Source organism: Phyllostomus discolor, chromosome 5, assembly GCF_004126475.2.
Source record: "Phyllostomus discolor isolate MPI-MPIP mPhyDis1 chromosome 5, mPhyDis1.pri.v3, whole genome shotgun sequence".
Classification (NCBI taxonomy): domain Eukaryota; kingdom Metazoa; phylum Chordata; class Mammalia; order Chiroptera; family Phyllostomidae; genus Phyllostomus; species Phyllostomus discolor.
Window position 1 is genome coordinate 86,722,655 of NC_040907.2, and position 25,405 is coordinate 86,748,059.

General features: G+C 43.6%; 1 protein-coding gene across 2 annotated transcripts in view; it reads right to left on the reverse strand.

The window, feature by feature from the left end:
• Nucleotides 1–2,468: 2,468 nt before the first annotated feature.
• LYRM4 (LYR motif containing 4) overlaps nt 2,469–25,405 on the reverse strand; it is a 166,887-nt gene continuing 143,950 nt past the window's right edge. For both annotated transcript variants that reach the window (XM_028513999.2, XM_036026520.1), the window contains one exon: nt 2,469–3,631. In XM_028513999.2, coding sequence (XP_028369800.1) covers nt 3,563–3,631 — 69 coding nt within the window. In that variant the 3' untranslated portion in view covers nt 2,469–3,562. The remainder of the gene's footprint in view (nt 3,632–25,405) is intronic.

Sequence of the window (25,405 nt, forward strand, 5' to 3'; positions counted from 1 at the left end):
CACAGTTGGACCCAGACCCATTGCTCTTAACCATACACTGCTACAAGTATGAACACAGGGAAGACAGCATATCTGGAGTTCATCCACACAAAAAAGGAGATTTTTCTTGGGTTCCTCATTTCCTCCTTGGTCTCTCAAGAGGTCTCATGAGACCTCTTAGTATCTGGCAAGAGCTGAAGCGCCCTTTCCTCCCACCTAGGTCCTGTCATCAAGTTCCAGTTATGTACCTCTACGGGACTGAGACGGGAACCGGGTCCCCTTCTCCATGGGGAACTTACCTACTAGAAATGTGAACTAACTTCTTGCAGGCCTCAACATGGCCCCATAGTTCCACAAAAACACAGCATTGGTCCATGTTCCAAACTCTAAGCTACAGAAACTAACTCAAGCCAGCTTGAGCAAATAGGAGAGCTGGTTTGACGGACAGTGGGGTATCATGTAGAATGTAAAGGCAACTGGGCCTTTCCAGGGCTGGGAAGCCCAGAAGTGTAAAGCTGCTAGTCAGGAGGATGTTGCTCTGCCTCGTCTGCTCTGTTCTGCTCCATTCTTCCCTCCCTGCAGACTGATTTCTCTCCTTCAATCTTCCTTCTTCAGGGAGGCCTTCCCTGAGCCTCATCATCATCGGCTCCCAGAGTACCTGCACTTCACCCTTTGTAACATGTTAGGCTTGTTGTTTCCTCATTTAATTCCCCGGCTGGACTGTAAGCTCTGTGAAGGCAGAGGCTGTGTCTTATTCACTGGTCTCTCCCTGGCACCTGAACCAGCTGGCTCTCGGTCAATACCGATAAAAGATGAGTGAAAGGGGTGTAAGGGAAACAGCATGGACTTGCAGATGATCTGGAGATGCTTAGATCTGTTTTCACACCTGCAGGCTTGGGTGTTAGGCTAGGTGAACTTTAGTATGTCAGCTCTGACATTTTGTCATCTTTGTGGACTTCATCTCAGCCCGCCCCCTTTGCTCTCGGATGGCAGAATGCACTTTTGGTTGTATTTGGGGACTTGAGATGGTGGGTGAGCTGTGCATGCAGGGGATTAGAGGTACTGCTGTGTGGTGGCAGGGCAGAATAGATGTAAAGCAAGGTCTGTCAATCCACGAAGATATTTCAGTTCACAGCCCTGAGAACAGCCACCAGAACAACACTGGCATGCACTTGGCCATTTAAGGTTTCCCAGGTATAGAATGTTATCTCTGAAGATTGAGGGAACAGCCATACTTCACCAGTTGTTTTTGTCTCAGAAGTTAACTTATAGTGGTATTTCCTATTTGCTAAATGTTGACACTGGAAGGTGGGTTTTAGACTCAGCCTAAATTCCAAGAACAGCTGCACATGCCAGACTTCAGTGAGGCTAACCATCAATCCCCTCGCCCCGAGTCTGTCAGTAGGGGCCTAGTCAAGCAAGCGGCATGCTTTGCTATAGAAACACAAGTGACTGTCCCCATGGAAATGTCATTTTATTCAAGGCTCCACAGCCAACCTGGGGTCCTCTGAATTGGGAAATACTCTGTATAAGGCACAGCCTGCCTGCATCTGTTCAAGACCCATGTTTTATGTCATTGAATTCTCATTCATGTCTTTCCACAGATTCTAAATGCACAGTTAATCTTATTTGAGTTACAAAAATTAGGTCTGTTTATTAAGGCTTTGGGCATGTTCAAGCCCATTCATGTGCTTTAATTAATGTAAAAGCCACCCGCTGTGTAAGGCCTGCAGAACAATCAGGTTTTCTGGGTCCACTGTCTCTGTGACTAAAATCTGGAGAAAAACGTCTTCCATGGAGTCATTAGCCTGCTAGAAATTTAAGACTTGTAGGAAAGAGGTTCATAGGTGGACTTAGGGGTTTTCAAGCAGCAGCTCCTTTATTTAAGTGTAAATCAGAGGTGACCTCTGTTAGGCAAGCACTGCTGTTGAGTGCAGTTGCTGCTGAATGGCCATAAACTCTACTGACGCAGAATGGAAGGTGGCTCAGAGCCACACATGGGGTTGGAGGCTCTCACCCCACTGCAGTCAGTGGGAGGAGGAGAGAACATTTCCCACATTACTGACACTGGCCGTCTGCTGAATGTTTATTCTCACACTGTAGCCCTGGGACTACGGGACCTACTAAGAATTGTTTAGTCTCACAGGTGCATGAGACTTTATCCATGGGCAAAAGCGTTCTCAAGTTACAAGCTGTATTGCTACATAGAATGGCTACATGTTTAATCTGTTTTGAATGCACTGTTACATTATCTACAACCCACAGATGAGACAGCCCCAGAGGGCTCATGCTCCACACATATGAATTAAAATGGCGGGGGGAGGGGACAGTTCAGTGGCATGTTGGTGACACTGTCACACCTATTTTAGAGCCTGTAAATATTTATATCAGCCCGTCTCAAACCTGTACCCATCAGTAATGAATTCACTTAGTACTGTTTACAAAAGGAAACAAACAAAAAATTACTCAGACAGCATCTGGGTACCTCATAAAATCTCCAGAAGTAAGTTATTTAATACCTTCTTCCTATGTTTTAAACTGATGTTATTTCCAAGGACAAATCCATTCAATTTTCTTTTACCTGTAACATACTCAAAGAGCGGAGTTTCCCGAGCTGACTAAACATTGAAAGCACAAGGAGAGCTTTAAAAAATGTACATATAAATTTAAATTATTGTGCTTCACTCTTTACTAAGTCAGAATCCAAGGGGAGGGAAGCACTGAGAAATTTCTTTTTTAAACCTCTCAAAATCTCCAGGAGATTCTGACTCAGTAGGTGAACTTTGGCAGCACTGGGAAGCAATGCTGATAGCAGCTCTTCTTGAACTTTAGGTGCATTGGAGTTACCTCCACTGCACCTGGGACCGGTCTGATTCAGAAGGTTGAGGTGGGCCTTGAGATTCTGCTCCCAGGAAGTATGGATCCTCAGAGCTCTCTGAGCAGCCAGGGTGTGGAGTTCCCTGTCTATAGGTGTGTTTCTACCTACTTGCCATCCTTGTGGTTGTGTTGTGCCCAGGTGTCAATTGCAGGGTGCACCCTCTGCCCTTCAGCCCGGCCCTCTTTCCTGCCATCCCCCAAATCTCTTCTGTCCTAGACTTGCTTTCAAAGGGAGGACTCAGCTCAGGGTTGGAGCCTCCCCTCCTGGTCCCTGTATCGCCTTCTGTAGGACATACAGCAGCAGGAAAGGAAAGTGCTTTATCTGGTGTAGCAGGCTTAGGGAGACAATTCTGTTTATTGTTAAGGACTAAGAAAGTGTGGAGATGCTCTGTACAAGTGGTGATGAGCTACTAAAGAGGGGCGCGGTGGAGAGGAGACACAATAATACACGACATTAATTTGAGTGAGCACCAGCTCTTCATTCTGACACTTGAACCAAGGAAAGACAGCCACCTTTTCCCACTAAGGCTGTAGAAGAATGGAAACCTCACTCAATTTATCAGTTTCTACAGGGCAGGCTGAGCAGGAGGTTATTGTTTTAAGTTGATGCAAGGGGACGCTCATGGTCTGTTGGGAGCCCCCACCCTAAGCACAGAATGGATGTGGAAGGTGGTCCACGGTTGCAGATGGTGGCTGGTGGTGGTCTTTAGGTCTTGGGCTTCTCTTGACTCTCAATGATAAGCTTGTCAGTTGCATACATTTGGCCAATGTGGACCTGCAGGCAAAGAAAAGACACAGATCAAGAACCATGGAACTCCGTTAGCAGTGAAAAGTCAGAAAGAGCATCTCTAACACTTAAATTTAAACGCAAATGTCTGCCATCACAGGGCTGTTCCCTGGTGGGAACTGCACTGTGGGAAAAGCGTAGTCACCAGATTTGCCTTTGCCAATTCCTGCACATCAGAGCTGAGCTAGTGTACTGGTGAGCCAATGGCTGTGCAGTGAAGATAGGGATACAGGGCAAGGTTCTTCCTACCAGTGAAAGGTTGGTTCCCTACAGCAGAAAAAATAAATATTTGTTGGGTGAAAGATCCGGCAAACCCTGCAGGAGGCCGGAAGGGCAGCCCCAGCCCCTTGTCTTTGGGCAGCAAGCAGTGAAAGCCTACTGTACCAGACACTGCACTCTGGTGATGTGTGAAGACGTGATTCCTCCTCTCAGAAGCTCCTCATTGAGGAGCAGAGACAGACAGGGAGTGAGAGAACCTCACTATGACCTACCAGGTGCCAGCAAAGAGGGCAGCATGCAGGACTAGAGAAACTTATAAGGAGATGGATCTTAAGCAAGGCCTCAGGAGTACAGTGGGCTGAGAAGTGGGAGCCAGGGGAGGGGGGAGAAGTACATTCCAGACAGCAGGAATGACCCCTACACAGGCAGCTGTGCCTGAGGGCACATGATGCGCTGGGCTTATGGAGAATGTCCGAGACATCATGGGCTGTGTGAGTGTGGACGGGCTGGGGTACAGAAGAGAGAGTAAAAGGCAGGCTAGGGTCAGGTCATGGATGCTAACTCATTCTGAGGAAAATTTTGAAATGCTAAAAACAGAAGGTGAGATTACTTTATCTCATTGTGAAGGCAAGAGCCTCAAAAGAGTGCAGGTGAGAGATGATTTTGGCTTGAACTAAGGAGGTGACAGAGTACAGAGTGGAGCAGACCAGAGAATCACTTGGGTGACACACGAAATGGGGAATCAAACCACAGTAAGATCAAGACCGACCTGGGTAGACATAAGAATCACTACCTGAATTTTTTGGTTTGAGGAAAGAAGTCTCAGAGAAATCAATCCATGAGGATCAAAGACTTGAATATGTCTAGTGCTTTTTCCAAAAGGCTGCCCCTCCACCAATTCCCTTAACAATGCTGACTTCTTCATAGCATTAATTTCATGTCACTGTCACACAGTAGTAGTAATCACGAACACTCCAATGAAAGGGTACAGTAGCATATTTATTAAAATTTGAGGTAATCAACCATATATGTAATTGGGGCCTGCCCAATATTCATCTTTCCTTTAAAATGTGTGTGTATGCATACAAACACACAATCTCAAAAAATTTTATTCATTTATTTTTAAAAAATATTTTATTTATTTCTTTCTAGAGAAAGAGAGGAAGAGAGAGAGAAAGAGGGAGAGAAACATCAACGTGTGGTTGCTTCTCGCACGCCCCTACTGGGGACCTGGCCTGCAACCCAGGCATATGCCCTAGGCTGGGAATCTAACTGGCGACCCTTTGGTTCGCAGGCCAGCACTCAATCCACTGAGCCACACCAGCCAGGGCTGAAAGAATATTTTTAATAACTACATAATATTCTATTAAAAAGAAACAGCATAATTTATTTATTCATTCTCATTTTATACTATTTATAAAAGTACAAAATTTATTCACATCTGTTTTTTCTTATAAAAGCTTTCTAGAAGTGGAAATATTAGGTGAACAGGTCTGAATACTTTAATGGATCCTGACAGATATTACAAAAGCACTTTCAAAAATGTTCATTTGTTTGTCCAGCTGACACTGCCTTTGGTGGACTGTGCGAAGGCTGGGCAGCTTGTTCAGCCACAGTACAAGCACATCTCCTCCCACGGAACCACTGTGCATGCTGTGAGTGCTGATGGCCACCTTCTCGATGGATGGGTAAGAAGAACACAGGGTTCTCCTGCTGTGAGGCCCTTCAACTGTGCTCCTGACAGAAACCCCCACTAACATAGTTTTAATATACTGCGTGTTTCCCAAAGTCCACCAATATAGGGATGGAACCTTTGGGGGGGGCAGGTGTTCTCTTGCAAGAAATGCAGCTGTGACATGGGTGACTCAGTCCTAATCGGTTCCCCATGAAAGGCTACAAAGGAAGTTGCAGAATGAAAATGAAGAGGTGATCTAAAACTCATGTTTAGGAGACTTTAAATCAAAACAAACCTTCAAATTTATAGTCCAGGTTGATTGAAGTATGAATTAGATTTTTAAAATTCTATTAAGATGTGACACTTCTATGGCAAATGGGGAAGAGAAGGGAAGAATGAATTAAGATCTCAATGTTAGTGATGTTAAGGGGGGAATAAAAATTAGTATCTTTTCATCTATCCAGGCCACTTGGTCTGATATTTACAGTCCTCTAATGGCTGCTACCCTCCCATGTGCCATGAACTTCTCCCTGACACCATGAGACCTCACCTCTTGTAGCTTCTATGTCTTTGCTCCACCAGGAAATACTCAGTATCCACTGAGCAAAAGCCCATCCACCCTTTGGGACAGTGGCTGAAGATTCCCTGGAAACACTATATATATTTGTGCCACCCACGTGACACTGGTTTGGCCTTGTACTGTCATCATTTATGTGCCTGTCTCAGTTCCTTTGCAGGAGTATCAGGGACTGACGGGGAATAGGAGAAAGAGTCAGCTGCCTCACAGCATAGGTGAGGACCATGCCAGGTGCTCATTAGTACTTGAGAACTAGAAATACCAGTCTGGTATCTCTGGGCACAGGGCTCTATGTCCACTAGTTCAAAATCCTAGATCTAACTGATCATGAAGTGCTTTGTGGTGAGTTCCTAGTGGAAATAGGGAAATGATAAAGGCAAGTCAATGAAAATAGCGACAGGGCCATTTACTGTAACAAAAAGTTTACTCACTGTTAAACAAAATGAAATGATTTAAGTTCAGCCCAGCTAGAGGTTGAAAGTTATAATCCAAGGGTATACAGGATTAACCCAGAGCAATTACAGAAGAGGCAAGGGAAAAATATTAAGCTCACAAAGAGGGAAATATTAAAATGTTACCTCAACAAGGACGATACAGATGAGGCAATAAACGTTTGTGGAACAGTTCTGTTGCATTTATTTGGGCTATAAAATGTGTCAGCACACATCAGGGGGCCAGCTGGGGACGGATGCAGCGGTGCTAATGACAGAGCATGCCACTTCCAAGCTGCAGGTGAGGGGAACTGGCTGGTCAATGGAAGTGAGGAAGTTCAATTAACAGCTTCAATTTACAGTCCCTCCAGAATCTGAAATTGACTTACACAGCCACATCAGACTATTACCATGCATAAACTGATCATTAAAACTGATCATACTTCTATAAACGTTAGGACTTGGCATTAGAGTCCATTAGGAAAACACACAGATCACTCAACTGCAAGTAGATGGTATGACTGGATGGCCTAGAAACACATGAGCTCAGAGGCTCATTAGACAAACAACCTACTGGGGAAATGTCTTCACTGCTTACTCATCTGAAGCAATGTGCTGTCTCCTGTTCAACACACCTCAACCTGACTTAGGCTCAGAGGAGCTGGTCTCAATAGCCGGGGGAGGAGGGGGAGGCGGGGGAGGCGGGGAGGGGGCAGTGGGAACACTGAAGTAGGGCCTCTGCTACTTCCTGCCTACTTCACTGGGTTGTTATGGGAACCAAATGAGATATTAAACTTGAAAAAAATGTACCATTCGCCCCAAATACTTCCTAGGGCCCAAATACATTAAATATCTTTATTCTGTCGGGGTATGAAATAAGAATAGTGCCAGGCATGTGGTAAGAGCTCGTTAAATGTTACTTATGTGCATGGCCCATCTACTGTCAAGTTGAATACCAGAGGATCTCAGGTCTTGACCTCAAGGATCTCCAAGGCTCATCACCTCAGCTGTGAGACTCTAAGATTTTGTAATCGTAAATCCACCCACACTGTGGAGAGAGGGTGCCAGGGATGTCTGAGACCACCACCTAGTTTTGAACTTGAGCTTTGTGAGCTGGACTTGAGTCCATTCTTTCATCAGCTCTGCTCTGAGGACATAGTTTCCCACCTAGGAAGGGCCCAGAATGTTTTTAGCTGGTCAGAGCAGTTTAGTGTGAGAAGGAGGGGCCCTATATGCTGAAAGTTATGGGAGAGATGATGACATCTGGCTCTGCTTGTGAAGCTAAGGGGTGGACTGTCCCTGCTCTCTTTCTTCTCTGAGGGTGGGGAACCACCAGGCAGGGATGACTCCTTGTCCAACGGGCAGCAGTGCCAAATCTCGCTTATGGCATGGTAATGAGTAAACTACTACTACTCAAAATAATGATGATGATGATGAAAATAACAGTTAACATTTAAAGAGTACTTACTGTATGCCAAGCACTGTTCTAAGCATTTAATTAATTTAATCAATCAATTAAAAGCATTTACTTCTTTTAATTGCACAACTTTACAGGGAGATACCATTATCATCATCAATTTATAAGCTTTTACAGACTAACTCCATTTTTGGTGTTTAATCTCCACATCTGAAAGGATGGTGTTTAATCTCCACATTGCTCAGATGGGTTTGCTATTCCATTTCACAAACACGAGGCCATCATCTCAGTGGGTCCCACTGAAAATATGAGGAAAGGCAGTGATGACAGTCACAACCACCACCACCACCACCACCACACACCTAGACACAGACTTAGTAAGAAATGTGTGTGATGTTTAGGAAGAAAACTGTAAGACTTAGAAATGCTTTGAGACATTTGAGAAAATGACTTTAATGTTTATTTGAATGAATACAAAGCCAAGAATAAGAACACTTTGAAAAGAAAGGTATTAAAGCATTTTTGAGATACAATTAACACAGTGTGGCACTGGCTCAAGAAGAGAAAAATGAACAGAATTGGAGAATTAGAAGCCAGACCTTACTTACATGCAGAAACAGTTAATGAACAAACTCATACTCCTGGGGGGTAAGGCTTAGCTTGAAGAGGCTTTGGTGACTAGAACATCTTTAAAGCCTCCTGTGGATCGCTGTGTAACTGGTATGTTCTGCTCCATAATGTGTTTATGCTCACTTTAGTATAAATATGGTCCCACAAGTTGTTGAGTGACTCTGGCCCTTCCAGAAGATGCACTTTATTTATCCGATGCACTTTATTGAATGCCTCTTTGCCCACCTGGAACAGACATATTTTTAAGGTACTGCACTTTCCTAAGAAAACTACACTTGACAGGAGCTTTGGAAAGCTCCCCAAATCATTTGAGCCACCAGTATAATGAGCCTTTGATGGCAGGATTTCAGCTTTTGGTGTCCTGTCAGGCCACCCGTTCTGCTGTCTGCTGCCTGTCCGCCTCTTGCACAGAAGGTGAGCAGGATGCGTGTACCTGGTCTGTCCACATGGCAATTCTCCAGGGTGGAGAGCCACTCTCACAGCCTTGCCACAGTCAGGTTACCCACTATAACACACTTTTTCCAAATAGACCAGTTTTATCATCCTTTATGTCCCTAATAATTTTCATTTTTTAAAGATTTAATTTATTTATTTTTAGAGAGAGGGGAAGGGAGAGAAGGGGAAGGGGGGGGGAAGGGGGGGAGAGAGAGAGAGAGGGAGAGAGAGAGAAAGAGAGAGAGAGATACTGACACAGGAGAGAAACATCAATGCAAGAGAGAAAGAAACATCAATTGGTTGCCTTTTGCGCGCCCCTGACCAGGGACCTGGCCTGAAATCCAGACAAGCACCCTGATCGGGAATCGAATTGGTGACCTTATGGTTCCTGGGTTGGTGCTCAACCCACTGAGCCACACCAGCCAGGGCTATCCCTAATAACTTTGAAAGAAGCTATTGAAATAAGGATACATAAAATCATATACCCTTTCCCCCAAGTCTTTTCCATTTATCAACATGAGGTTTTCTAAACCCTAAGCTTATGAATACAAGTCACATGGTCTTCCTCTAAAAATAGCTCTTGATGCACATGCCTCTTTTTCTTTCTTGATACCAGTAGCATAAGTTGTTTTAAAAAATATTTATGTAATAATATTACTACTTTTAACTTTGACATCATTTTATGCTGTACAAGAATGCCTGTGGTGTGAAAACTAGATCTTTGGGAATTCAGCCAATTGAACATGTTAGCAGAGAAGGAGGAGGCCAGTTCAGAGAACCCAGGGATGCAAGAGTTTCCTCTCCCCATACACACTTCATCCCCATTCAACTCTGCCAGTCTTGAGTTTTGATACTGCATATTCCTAAAAGGGAGGGCACCGGTGAGCTGACCTTTTATTTCTCCTATGATGTTCCCGGCAGAGTGAGGAACAACTTCTCATCTCTTCCTTAAACCCCACATGACAGTTAATAATCAATGTGTTTCATCCTTGCCAGTAGAGGCAAGAGAGAAGGCAGATGCCAGAATGTGTCTGCACCACACATGGGGGCTACACCTACCGTCCCAGCATCCCGTTATTAACAGAGACTTCTTTCCCTCTCCAGGGTCCTGGTATGGAGGATCAATCATATGGTCGCCCTAACTCTTCTCCACTGTTGTCGGATTTCTGGGCCATTCCATTATTTCCTGCATGTTTGATGTTCAATTAAAAAAACCCCCATCATGTGATGGCCTCTTTCTTTTGTACTCCAGGCTATTTGAGTAAAGGAAATCAACCTATTTTAATGGGTCCCGGAGAACTGTGGCCTCAGAGGAGCCTGAAGTTGTGGGAAGCTGGCAGGGGTTCCCATTCCAACAAGACTTCCTTTCTGGAGAGACACACATGCAAGGCAGTGGTTCCTAACAAGGAACGGACCCAGGACCACAGGGTCAGCTGTCAGAACACGGGTGGCCCAGCCCCACTCAAGGGTTTTCTCACGAGGGAGGTGGAGGTGGGGTCACCCACATCAACGCCGCCTCACTCCTGGTCGGTACCCTCAGTGACAAAAAGCACTTCATCTAAGAGGATTCAGGCTGAGCCTTTATTATTAGTATTATTAATTAAAATTATCAATTATTTTTTCTTTTGTAGTGGGTGAATATTTTTAAAAAATCCCAAGGTAGATGTTTACCCACCAGGTGTACTTTGGGTACAGCTACAAGACCAGAGTGGGGGAGGGAAGTGTCTTTGTACTTTAGAATGCCGCTCTAAGATGCCACACTGTTAACGAAGGCCAGGCATTATGTTTGCCTATCTTCTACAACCTGTTCTTTAGAGGTGGATGATTTCTGCCTGCTGGGCCAGACCACTGCTCAGGGAGGGCAGACAGTTATAAAACAGGGGCAGGTGCTGGCTGTCCTGTCACCACACTCGCTGCCGTGGGATGGGTGCAGAGCTGGCCACCAGTCCCCTCGGGCCGGCTGCGAAGCATTGTATAATGAGGGCTCCCAGAGATGAGGTGCCCAGATGCACAAACACATGGTGTTGGATGTTAGCAACACTGCAACTCAGTCATCAAGCCCTTCTCGGAACTGGGCAGGACTCAGGACCCAAACATTACGTCAGAATGAAACCTGACACTTTGTGGGGGTGGTAACAACAAGAGCTGAGGCAAACTGCCAGATGCCAGTCAAGAGTCCAGCCTCTGCACTGAGCCCCTGCAGCAAGGCCAGAATCCCAACACCGCTATAATTAGTCATGAGGTGATGCAAACTCCTGGGCTGGTGCTGGGACCAACCAGTTCTCTGTTTATCAGCCGCCCGGGGAGTACTGGTGACAAACTCTCTGGGATAATTGGGCTGCTTAGTGCTATTTTTTCCCTCAAGGACACCTTCATTTCCGGAGACGTGTGGAGTGACTGTATTTCATTTGGTTTTGCTTTGTCTCCCTCATTAGAAGACGAGTGGCAGCAGTGTTGTATGTGGTTAGGCAGTACCGAACAGTCACCCCACTACTTTGTTTGACTTGACGTGCTCTCTGTGGGCTTCCAGGTGTGAGGACAGTATTACAGCAGATGTCTGTCATCGTCACAGATACACAATTTTGAGAGCAATGCAAACAGCAGATCCACAGTCAAGGTTGTAGCACAAAGGCGTGACACTCAACACTGAAAAGAGTTCCCAGAGTACAAACCAGAAGCTGCATGCCTTTGGGGTGGGGACTTTGGAGAATCAGTTTGGGCTATTACTGAAAAGATATGCAGAGTTTGTAGTGATAGGCTACTAATCATAAATCTCCTATTTTATTACTTATCTCTAGCATTCTGCAGGGGAGATGTAAAGACAGCTGAACAGAATGGTCTGTATTTTGCTTCAGGAAGTTATTCTGAATGAGGGGGAGAGGGAAGGCAGAAGGGAGACCATGGGTCTGAGGAGACAGTTGGCTGGGCCTTCTCTTTTGGTGTCAGCCCAGTATGGCGACTCCTTGGTGTTTCTCATCACTCACAGGGTCAAGGACAGGGCAGGGGAGCTTTCTCTCTTGCTTAGCCCGCTTTCCCATCCCTGGGCTCTTGCAGGACATGGGGAATTTGCCATCAGTTTACAAAGCCTTAGCACTGTCCTTTGAAGCCCAATTACGGAACATAGCTTCCAACAGAACACCCAGGAAACGGAGAATCAATACCAGAAGGGCTCTAATGTCCCAAAAAGCAGCACCAAAGTCAACACCCTCTGTCATGCAGCCACTGTGCTTACTACTGTCCTCCACCACATAACTAACAGGACAGGCTTGAAGTTTGCCACAAGGTGGATGCTCCAGATGAAATAAACAGCCTCTAAATACCCTGTGGAGGGGATCAGCATTCAAGAAGTCAACTGCAGCTTGACTCCCTGACAGAAAGAACCAGGCCTCTGCATCACAAACTGGAGACGCCCTGCCAGCAAGCAGTGGTGGCCAGGGCACCTCGGCTCTCCTGCCTGTGTCCTGCTTTCACTTGCCATGGAGCGCTGCAGGCTGTAGCAGCAGGCGCCACAGGGCACAGGCCAGACTACCTGTGGGTCAGGGGCCAGAAAAACCCTGGTACAGGACCATCCTCCACTACCCCATTTTGGTGCCCTCCTGGCTTTCACAGGAGCGAGGCAGCGAGAGGAGCTCCCCGCTGCTGCAACTACCCTGAGGACACAGTGGAAGATGCAATGTACAAGTAATGTCTTTTCCCTGGATACGTGCTTTTTCTCTACATGTCCTCATTTTTAACTGCTAAGGGGAAGGAAATTAATCTTTCTGACCCCAACTTTTTGCCATGGACGATTTTTAAAAGATCTTGTGACCGTTCTCTTCTGTTAGGGCAACTGCAATCTAGCACGACTGACCCACACTTCACTTTCATGTGCTTCAATGAAATCATACTGAAGCCATTTTTATTAAAACATGACAATCTGGACTTCCAGCCATGATGGAGGCATTGGCAGATACACTCCTTGCACAACCAAAAGAAGGACAAGAACAAATTTAAAAACAAAAAATGAGAATTGACAGAAAATCAAAGTGCATGGAAGTCCGACAATCGAGGAGTTAAAGAAACATTTGTCCAGACCAGTAGGAGGGGCGGAGACGGGCAGCTGGGCAGAGAGGATTTGTGGCAAGGTGGTGCCACATTCATGTGCAGATAAACCAGAAGGAACAACTGTGGAGAAAGACAAACCATGCAACCCAGGGTTCTACAGCAGGGAAATAAAGCCTCAAAACCTCTGGCTGTAAAAACCTGTGGGGGTTACAGAGGAAGGAGAAACTCCCAGCCTCCCAAGGGAGTTCACTGGAGAGACCCACAGAGTCTTAGTAGATACACAAACCCACCCAGGAATTGGCACCAGAAGGGCCCAGTTTGCTTGTGGGTAGCAGGGGAAGTGACTGAAAGCCAGCAGAGAGCTGAACAAGTGGCACCGTTCCCTCTCAGACGCCTCCCCAACATATAGTGCCATGAGGCAGAGACGTAGGTTGCCCTGCCCTGCCCCTTACTATGTAAAAGGCGCATCAAGACAAAAAAATATGGCCCAAATGAAAGAACAGATCAAAGCTCCAGAAAAATACAACTAAGTGATGAAGAGACAGTCAACCTATCAGATGCACAGATCAAAACACTGGTAATCAAGATACTCACAGAAATGGCTGAGTATGGTAGCAAAACAGAGGAAAAAGTGAAGGCTATGAAAGTGAAATAAAGGAAAATGTACAGGGAACCAACAGTGATGGGAAGGAAACTGGGACTCAAATCAATGGTTTTGACCAGAAGGAAAAAATAAGCATTCAACCAGAACAGAATAAAGAAACAAGAATTCAAAAAAATGACGAGAGGCTTAGGAACCTCCGGGACAACTTTAGACATTCCAACACCTGAATCACAGGGGTGCCGGAAGGAGAAGAGGAAGACCAAGAAATGGAAAATGTATTTGAAAACATAATGGAGAACTCGCCCAATCTGGCAAAGGAAACAGACTTCCAGGAAATGAGGGAAGCTCAAAGAGTTCCAAAGAAGTTGGACCCAAGGAAGCACACACCAAGGCACATCATAATTACATTACCCAAGATTAAAGATAAGGAAAGAATCCTAAAAGCAGCAAGAGGAAGGGACAGAGTTACCTAGAAAGGAGATCTCATAAGACTATCAGCTGATTTCTCAAAAATAACCTTGTAGGCAAGAAGGGGCTGGGAAGAAGTATTCAAAGAGATGAAAAGCAAGAACCTCCATTCAAGATGACTCTATCCAGCAAAGCTATCATTTAGAATGGAAGGGCAGATAAAGTGTTTCTCAGATAAGGTTAAGTTAAAGGAGTTTATCATCACAAAGCCCTTATTATATGACATGTTAAAGGGACTTATCTAAGAAAAAGAAGATCAAAACTATGAATAGTAAATGACAATAAACTCACAACTATCAACAACCAAACCTAAAAACAAAAACAAACTAAGCAAACAACTAGAACAGGAACAGGATCATAGAAATGGCAATCACATGGAGGGTTATCAACAGGGACGGGGGCGGGATGGGGGAAAAGTTATAGGGAATAAATAGCATATAGGGTCGTTACAAAATAGATGGGGGGAGATTAAGAATAGTATGGGAAATGTAGAAGCCAAAGAACTTATATGTATGGCACATGGACATGAACTAAGTGGGGCCAGAATGTGGGTGGAAGGGGGTGTGCAGGGTGGAGGGGAATAAAGAGGGGGGGAATGGGACAAGGGTAATAGCATAATCAATAAAATATATTTTAAAAAGAGAACATGACAATTTTATACTTGTGTAATAATTAAATAATTAATATCTGACCAACACTTTAAAGTTTATAAAGTATTTACATAGTTTATTGGCTAACTGGACCCTCATAAGGCAGGCAGAGCAGGCACCACCATCTCTGTGTCATCTGTCACCACAGGGTTCATAGTTCTTATTCTGACTTGAAGCAAATCTGTAAATTCTCATCCTGTAAATCTCAGTTAATTCTGTGAATACAGTGTGGATTTTTAAAAACTATTAAAATAAACAAACAAACAAAGAACCATAACCCCACCTCCCCAAACCTACTTTGTTTTTATTTATGCATACTAATTTTGTCACATTTACACACAAAAAAACTAAAAGTTACTGTTGGCAAAATATTATGTACACATACTATTTGGTATTGCTAATCTAAAATTCTAATACCAACACATTTCCCCATGTTCAACATTGTCTTTACAATTCTAAATGTTAAACAGTGTATTTCAATAGATCTGCTCTCAGTATCATTTTTTAAGGAGCTCAGCTGAAAACATTATCAATGGTAGGTTAAGGTTCATTTATTTCCCTCTCTCCCCCTTTTTAAAATTTTGGAGGAAAGATTTTCTTTACCCTAGAAAATATATTACTTTAATGAGTTTATGCTTCTTTTCCTTTCTTTTCCACTCTTATCTTTTTTATCCTTTACTTACACATCCAAATGGGCTAAAAGTATGATTTCAGAAATGTACGTCTCTCATAGATGGAATCTCCAAAAGATAATTATTTCAATTCAGGAAAATGAGGATATACTTTAAATAACCACCACAAGAGCATAAAGATACCAGTTAATGTAGAATAAACAGCCTGACTTGGTCTTGAGATCGAGTTTCTCTCTGTCTAGGAAGTTTTCCCTGACCCACATCCCTGCTTGGCTCCTTCCAAAGTGGGCGCACAGCCTCCCACCTTGCCAGAGCCTCTCAAACTTTGGCGTGTACTGAGATTTAATCTCTTTGCCAACCTCCAGAGATTATGCATTAATAGATCTGGGATGAGGTGTAAGACCATGCTTGGGAAAACTGCTCTGGCCTCACAGCCTTCTGTACTGTCTGTCACAACACCACTCACATGCCTTTATATTTTATGTAGTTTATGTGTTTGTCTCTGACATGAGGCTGTGAGCTCCTTGAAGTCAGGGGCTATGTCTGTTTCATGTTGCTAGCACCTAGCTGTGTGGAGTTAGCTTCCATCCTATTCCTTAATGAAACTATTCTTTTAAGAGTCTGGAAGCCAGCCCTCGTCAGATGAGATCTGTCGGACAACTTTCGTGACCTTGTGACATGGTTGGCACAGCCATGGTAAGGAGAAAGGGCCCTTACCCCACCTCAGTCCATCAGTCCGTTCCACACAGCTGCTACAATCATCCCTTATGGATCACGTTCCTGGCATAGAAACCTCTGAAACCTCTGTGATTTCTTTACTCCCTTTTTTAAAAAAGATTTTTATTTATTTATTTTTTAGAGAGTAGAGGAAGAGGGGGAGGGAGAGAGAGGGAGAGAGAGGGAGAGAGAAACGTCAATGCGTGGTTGCCGGGGGGGGGGGGGGGCGGGGGTCATGGCCTGCAACCCAGGCATGTACCCTGACTGGGAATTGAACCTGCGACACTTTGGTTCACAGCCTGTGCTCAATCCACTTTGGTTCACAGCCTGCGCTCAATCCACTGAACTACGCCATCTTTACTCCCTCTTAAAGAATCTTTATACCTGGCTGAGCTACATTTCTCCCCCTTCAAAGCAACAAAGTAGCCAATCACTTGCTACTATAGCCTAAACATGAAGCCTTGCATCTAAGCAGCTGGGCCTGAGCCCAGCAAACACTCCCATTAGTCACCCCTAGTACTTGGCATGGTAACTCAGTGAATCTCTGCTGAATGAATGAAGGAATCCCAGAAGGAGGCACAATGCAAATCTCTGTGCAAGCCCTGGTGGAAGAGGAGCAGCACCCAGTAACCTGAGAGGTCACCAGTAAAAAGCTGAGCCTGCAAGAGGAAAGCTCCTTCCTTAGGCAGCCCCTCTCAGGAGCATTCTTCATGTTGTTTAGGAATAAAACATTCTAATTATACTTGTGAACTAGAGAAACTCTCACATCAGAGGTACTCACCTGTTTTCTACAAAGAGTGAAACTTGAAGGCTTTGATGATGATCTCAATGGTAAAAGCTATGCTCTGGATTTTCATTTTGACAGTTGAGTGTCAAACTTAACCTGCTGTAAGTAGCTTTCCTTTGGACCAACGTCTGATTTGCTTTTCAGTTCAAACAAGATGACCCACTTCTCTCATCCAGAGGAAGGAACCCTGCCTGACTTTGGATTTAACTCTTGAGGGCACGATATAGCCAGGGACAAGTTGGAGCACGGTAGTTTGCAAAGAAGACCTCACCTGTTCCTCTTTCCTTTCCGCACAGTTGTTCAGAGCAGGGGTGTCACACTCATTTTCACCAGGGGCCACATCGGCCTTGAGGTTGCCTTCAAAGGGCCGAAATAATTTTAGGACTGTATAAATGTAATACTTCTTAACTGTTAAGGAGTTGAAATTACATTTGGCCCTTTGAAGGCAACTGTGAGGCTGATGTGGCCCCCAGTGAGAATGAGTTTGACATCCCTGGCTTAGAGTGATGTGTTATTATCACTTAGCTTTGTAAATCTATTACAAAAAAACCGAGGAGTTTATCACCAACTCTAGATATCCAGATTATTTCATTTATTTTTGATAGAAATATTTTAAACTCTTCTAACACATAATAAAGGTATGCCTGGTGCTGTGAGAGCACATGCTGCCTCTCCTGTGGAAGGAAGTGATAAACGCTCTCCATGTCCCTGTCCCTTTGGTAGTGACCTGGACACAGTCGGGCCTCAGCACCAACTCATAGTGCTCAGGAGAATGGATATAAACCTCTAAAGCCACAGGGAGATTAGTAATGCAGCTGCTATAAACGGCCAGTTATTTGCAGAATGCAAACAACAGGCAGATATGGACAAAGTAAATGCATAAAAAATTAACTAAAGCACAGTGCAAAAATGGTTTTGTGCAGCAGTTACACTCCTAGGCATATGCTCAAGAGAAGTGAAAACGTGTCCACCCAAAAAGGCATTCAAGAACCTGCACAGCAGCACTAGTCATGATAGCAAAAGGGTGGAAGCAACTCATCGCCTGAGGAATGATGAATAAAATGTGGTCTATTCATACAATGGATCCACACAACGGAATATTATTCAGCTATACAAAGGAATGAAGTACTGACACATTCTACACCATGGATGACCCCTGAACACACCATGCTAAGTGAAAGAAGTCAGACATATATGGCCAAATATTGTAAGATTTCTTATATATGAAATATCCAGAATAGGGGAAACCATAGAGACAGGGAGTCGGTTAGTGGCTGCCAAGGGCTGGGGTGGGAGTGTGTCGAAGAGAATGTGCAGTGACTCCCAGTGGATACTGGGTTTCTTTCTCGGTACTGACAATCTTCTAAAATCGATTGTGATGATGGCTGTATACGACTGAATATACTAAAACCCAATGAATAAAACCCAATGAATTATACACTTTAAATGGGTGAATTGTATAGCATGTACATCTAAATATGTCAAAAGATATTTAAAAAAGCCATCACAGGTTTGTGTTTACAGCTTCAACACTGTCTCCACTGGCATTGTCCTGTTGGCCATGTGGTTATTTAACACTTGAAACAGGCCGGTCCACATCGAGATATTCTGTGAGTAGAAACACACCCTGGGTTTCCAAGAAGAGCGTGTGAATCATGTTCATATATGGGAGCGGGAAGCCTCTCTTTCCCCTGCTCCTGGCTGAACGTGGGGGTGGCCAACTGCATAGTCACTGAACTGCAAAATAAGGGCACCCATGGCCTTGTGGATACAAGTTTCTTCTTTGGCTCACCAGTCATTATAGGCTAAATTAAGCTGTCAAACTTAATAGTGCTGAACACACTCCCCTGGGCAAAGTCAGAATTACGAGGCTGCCCGGCTGATCCACAGCAGATAACAAAGAGCCTTTCCTTTTCAGGAAGAGAAATTCATTCTGAAGATTCCAGGGGCCACTCTAAATGAACTGACTGTCACGAATAAGTGGATTTGGAGGTTATGCTCTTCCCCTCCCCACAACCTTGGCTTATGGGCCCTCTCCCTACTGTCCTTTGTTTTCCTCTCTTTGCCCCCGCTTCCTGGTATTCTTATGCCACTTTGGAAGTGAACTGCTATGAGGGGATGACCAAGTTCACCAATCTTCCTTTTACTTACATTGCTGAGTGAGGCCCCATCTCAATGGCAAGCAGGGTAAGTGGATGCTCCCAGAGAGGCAAGGCCTAGGGCTTCTCTGAGGTAACTTGTGTTCCTTCAAAGACTTGGCTTTGCCTCCCCAGAGCCTCTGAGGTGTAGCTCACATACACACCTGCTCAGTCCCCACAAAGGACTCTTCTTGGTCATCAGTGGAGTGGAGATTATCAACACCTCAGCACTTGGTCTAAGGGTTTAGAGGCAGTGACAGCCTCAACCCTGCCCACCCACCAGCCACGCTCCCAGAACATCAAGGGCCACTGTATATGCATGTGGTGTGTCTACCCCATTCCTTCTTGGGGTCTAGGGATGCTGGAAATAGTGGAATTGAGTTCATGGATTCTGCAAAGGACTACCTTTTGTATTGATTGCTGCTATTACCAAATCACTACAAACTGGGTGGCTTAAAACAATACAAATTCTCTTACAGCTACAGGGGTCACAAGTCAAAAATCAGCTTCACTGGGCTGAAGGCAAGGTGTCAGCAGGACTGGGCCTTCTGGAGCTCTCGGGGAGAATCTGCTCTGCTTCGTTGTCTTCTCCAGCTTCTATTGGCTGCTTCTGCTCCATGGTTTGTGGCCACTTCCTCCACCTTCAAAACACACCCCTCCAACCTCTGCTGTTGTAACAGCTCTTTCTCCCCTTCTGTAGTCAAGTCTCTCTCTGCCTTCCTCTTAGAAGTAACATTTACAGATTCTAGGGATTAGGAAGTGAACATCTCTGGGGCACATTACACAGACTACCATACTTTATGGTTTTTGTTGAAAACGAAATTCTTAAAACTTTAACATATCTTACTGTAGACAATGTGAAAATATAGCTCCAGGCCATCCTTACTTTAGTGGCCACACTGAAGTGAGAGAGTAGTGACCGTACCAGGCAACCCCAAAGGGCCCAGATAAAGAGATCAGGCACCGAAGAGACACCAAGGGAGCATGGAGAGGGAGGGAGGTGCCCTAAAAGGTCTCAGCTGGTTAAGTACTTGGGATATGCTTTTCTTGTAGATTATATTCTAAATTTCAATTCGCTCTCATTATAAAAACTAAATGAATTTGAGATCTGTGTTAAGAATGCTGGAGAAAGGGATTCTGGGAACTTGAAGAGCTGAATGTACTTTGCTTTCCCTCCACTAGCAAATCCAATTCCTGTGACTCTAAGAAAGATACGAAGCTGCTCAACAGGCAGAGCAGCTGGCAGTGAGGTCTTGGGCTGGGGAGTAGGGTGTTGCAGGGAGAGTTCATGCGAGCTTCTAGGGGGCCCTGCAGAGCCTGTAGAGAAGCACTGGGGTTTCTGGGATGAGTGCGACTGGAGGAGGTCTGTGGACCCTGGGAATGTGGCCGACATGGGCTTCCGGTAAGTGGGCTTTATTAGTCAAAGAGGAGCTGAAGAGCAAGGCTGATGCTCCCTGTTTCTGAGGCTGGGCCTGCCTAAGGTAACATAGGAGTGGGAGGACAGGCAGCAGCTGACACTGCTATCCCCCTGGCCCCTCGGGAGCGGGGAACTCGTCCCTTACATCACTTACGAAACTGCAGACATTTAGGGCACTCTAACAACCAGACCTATCCCCAGTGAGAAGAGAAAACTGACAGTGCACCTAAGGGAATCTAGGGGTCAGAGAGAAGGATATTGACCCAAGTATCTCCTCCAAAATAAAGCTGCTGGGAGAGGTGGACAACAAGCAGTACACAGTAAGAGCACTTAGAGAGACTCAAACAGGAGCAAATAGTAATAAGCAAGGAACACATTTATGAAGTTTATATATGTAGGGAAATAGAATGTTTTGATGGGAAAAACAGGTGGCCTTTTAAAAATAATTATAAAAAAGAGTATGATTCTAATTATGAACATCAGGCTACAGAAGGGAGTCATCAAGGGGATAGAGAAATAGAATTCCCAAATTAACAAAAGACGGAGAACAGAATGAAACTATTTGATAAAACCACCAAAAATAAAGAAAGGAGGAAGAGAAAATAAACTAATAAATAACAGAATGAGATGGAAAGAATAAAATCAACTCTATCAGCCATTTTATGAAATTCGAATGAACTACGATAGACAACAAAACGAAATTCTAACAAAAGTGATAAAGACTGAAAATCAAGAGATAGATTAAGATACATTGTGCACACTTTGGGGGAAAATACCAGTTTATATTAATACTAGACAAGGAAGTATTGAGTCTAACAGCATAAAATTGAATAATGAGCAACATTTACAAAAGTGATGCAGCAGATACAGCAGTCACAAACTTGTAAGCACTAAATAAGACAGCAGCTAAGTGTATAAAACCTAAACTATTCGAAATGAAAGGAGAAACTGCTAAAAATACAATTACAGTGGTGAACTTTGATATTCCTCTTTCAAAACTGAATAAAGCCATTATGTTTAAAAAGGTAACGACAGAGAAAACTTGCATAATACAGTAAACAAACTAAATACAATACATGTACCTCAAAGAAAATATTAAGAAAACTTGTCCACAAAATATTTAAGACAACAAGCACTGAAAGAGTTGGTCAGGGCCAGGCCGGGTGGCTCAGTTTGTTGGAGCGCCGGCCTGCGCACCAAAAGGCTGCAGGGTCGGTTCCCAGTTGGGGTGTGTATGGGAGGCAACTGATCAATGTTTTACTCTCTACAATCAATAAATATATCCTGGGGTGAGGATTAAAAAGATAAAAATAAAAATACTGGTCAAAGACTTGGATACAGAAAATATTTAAAAGTTTTCCATTTCTCATACTAATTTAGTTTTTATTAGATTTTCAAATTAGCTTCCATAGTTGCTCAAAGCTTTCATTTAGAGCATATTCTTAATATATAATTATTAAAAATAACATTGTAGAAAAATATTTAATTACCTAAAAAATAAAGGTTGAGTGGGAAAAATATAAGATATAAATCATAATTGATGAACTATCATTATTTGCTTTGGTCTCATAATTTTATCCCTAACTTATACCTTTGTCTTCAACCAGTCACAGGCTCCCACCTGACAGATCATGATTTACCAGCAGATCCTAAATTTTAAACTGGTTTAACCCCAAGGAAGTTTCCATAATTGTTCCCAACTCTGTGGCTTCCCTACAGTGAAGAGAGAAGGCATTTTTGCACCCTATTCCTGCCTCTCTGGGATTAAGTTTGAGGATCACTTGCTTCACATTCTTAGCAATACGTATTTTGGAAAGTAACATTTACTGGGCACATGCCAGGCCTGGGTGCTTTATTTAGTTTTTCATTTACTTTTTTTTACAACTACTCAATACTCACATACATCTTACGGATGAGGAAACAGAATCAGATAAATTTAGTAACCTGTCTACATTTTCGAAATTGGTAACTGAATTACAGAGCTGACGTATTCCACTCCAAGTCTTCTGACTCCAAAATCTACAACCCTTAACACACACACACACACACACACACACACACACACACACACACACACACCCCCCCCCAGGCTTTCCTACTTTAGTAGGGTTAAGCACATAAAAGGACAGGGCATGAAAGCGAGGAAATAGGCCAGCTCCAAGGCTGGGGATGAATTTAGAAAGGCTGTTGGTGAGGGGAATTTGGGTCAGAGTAAAATGCATGACCTTCTTCAACACATTTCTTCTGAAAAAGTGTCTACTGCTCCTTCTAATTAATATTATAAATGGAAACTGCATGTTATTCAAACAATAGAGTCCTTTGGTCACTTAGGCTGGGCTACAAAAGGCTGAGAAGGATGGAGCTGTGGTTTCCAAGTTTAATTTGTAATTCTACTTCAGGAGCACATCTTTCAGAAATGAAAGTTTAAGGATTAACTGAATAACACTGAGCCAAGAAAATGACAAGCCGTCCACCTCTTGGATCACATGAAGAACTTAGCTTTGCAAAGCGCCATGGAGAGCAACAAGCCACTTGCCTAGTGTTTTTGAGTTTATTCAGATTTTGCCAGGAAAGGAAGTTGGCTGAAGGAAGGGAGAACTAGAACTCCCCCCTACTTTTAACCTATTTGTAATTCTGCCAAAGCCGCAGAGCCAGCCACAGCTGTGGTCTGATCCAAGCTCACGGGAAGCGAGTCTCATTAAGGAAATGGCATTTTTCTTCCTGAGGTAGGGAGCAAGCACTGTTGAGGGTTCACGGGACTGAGGGCTGTACAAGCCATCCCTGGATTAGAAAAATGACAAGAGAAAGTTCACTTTCTTGCCTGAGGAGTCAGTAGTGGTTATTTGGCCTCTTGCCGCTAGATTTTCTCAAACAGTGACCGGGACAGACCCTGAGTCTGCTCTGGCTGGGTGCGTGCACATGCACACGTGCTGGGAGCCCGAGGGGTCACCCACTCCAACGCTGCTGTTTCCTGGGCTATGCTACTGTTTGACACATCTAGATAGCAGTTAGAAATAGAGGCTCTTTTCTCTCATATTAAAAAAAAATCAGGTCAGTACAAATGATCTTTATATTTTCAGGTTTTCCAAAATTTCATTTCTGAAAAGAAGAGGTAACATTTTGCATGACTCTAGGCAGCCAATTTCTGACATTATCTGCTGTCTGACAGGAGTCAAAAAGACATGGTCATTCCCTAGAACAAGTGAACAGACAGGCATGATTTTAAACATATCACACCACTACCACCACCTCTGAACAAGGCTTGAAATCCAGCCTTGGCTGCACATTGACATCCCTTGGAGAGCTTTAGGATATTCTGGTGCTTAAAACACACTTGAGAGATTACGATTTACTTGGTCAAAGGTGTGGATTACATGTCAGAATTGGTAAAAACTGTGGTAACACACATAACAAAACTTACCATTTAAACCACTTTAAAGCATACAATCCAGCGGCAATAATGACATCCACAATGTTGTACAACCATTACCACTATCTAGTTGCAGAAATTTTTCATCACCCTAAAAGGAAACATCATACCCATAGGCAGTCACTCATCATGGTTTATCCCTCCAACCCCTGGCAACCACTAATCTGCTGTCCGTCTCTATGGATTTCCCTACTCTAAATATTTCATATAAATGAAATCATACAATATGTGGCCTTTGTGTCAAACTTCTTTCACTTAGTATAATGCTTTCAAGGCTCATCCAGGTTGTAGCATGTATCAGTGCTTCATTAACTTAAAAAAATATTTTATTTATTTTTAGAGAGGGAAAGGGAGGGAGAAAGAGAGGGAGAGAAACATCAATGTGTGGCTGCCTCTCCCACGCGCTCCCACTGGGGACCTGGCTCAAAACCCAGGCACGTGCCCTGACTGGGAATCAAACCAGCAACCCTTTGGTTCACAGGCCAGCACTTAGTCCACTGAGCCACACCAGCCAGGGCAAGTACTTCATTAATTTTAAGGCTGAATTCCACTGCATGGAGACACCTTATTTTGTTTGTCCACTCTTTAGTTGAAAAACATTTGAGTTGCTTCTACCTTTTAGTTATTATGAATATTGCTGCTATGTACTTTTGCATACAAGTTTTTGTTTGAACACTTGTGTCATTTCTTCTGAAGTGGAATTGCTGGGTCCTATGGTAATTTCACGTTTAACTTATTTAGGAATCACCAAACTGTTTCCACATGTCAGGAGTTTCCCCAGATGAGTGTAACATCTGGTCAAGTTTAACAATTCAGTTGGTTAAGATCCTACTATTAATTTTTATATAAGGGACAAAACAAAGATGAAACTAGCAAAATACAGACATAAAAACTCCTTCAGCAAATGAATTACAAGGACAAAAAGTGAGAAAAAATTTATGGGCAAACTTATTTTAAAGAAATTTAACCTGATTTGTGTAGCTCAGTGGATTGAGCCCAGGCTTGTGAACCATAAGGTCGCTGGTTCGATTCCAAGGGCTCATGCCTGGGTTGTGAGCCAGGTCCCCAGTGGGGGGTACATGAGAGGCACCCACACATTGATGTTTCTCTCCCTCTCTTTCTCCTTTCCTTCCCCTCTCTCTAAAACTAAATAAATAAAATCTTAAAAAAAAAGAAATATAAGACGCATATCCTCTAGAACTTATTTGGATCCTAATTTAAAACAGACACACAAAGTCAAAAAAATTACATTAGTGATATGATTTAAAATTTAAACACTGTATGCTTATGATATTAAAGAAATATTATTTTGTTAAGTATGATGTTATCATAGCAATGCTTTTAAAAAGAATCTACCTTTTCAAATATATAGTAAAATAGTTTCCTATAAAATAGAAATTTCCTCAAAATAAAATGGGAGGTCATATAAATAATATTTACCATTGGCCATGGGTAAATAATTATGAAAGGTGGGTGATGGATACATGGAAA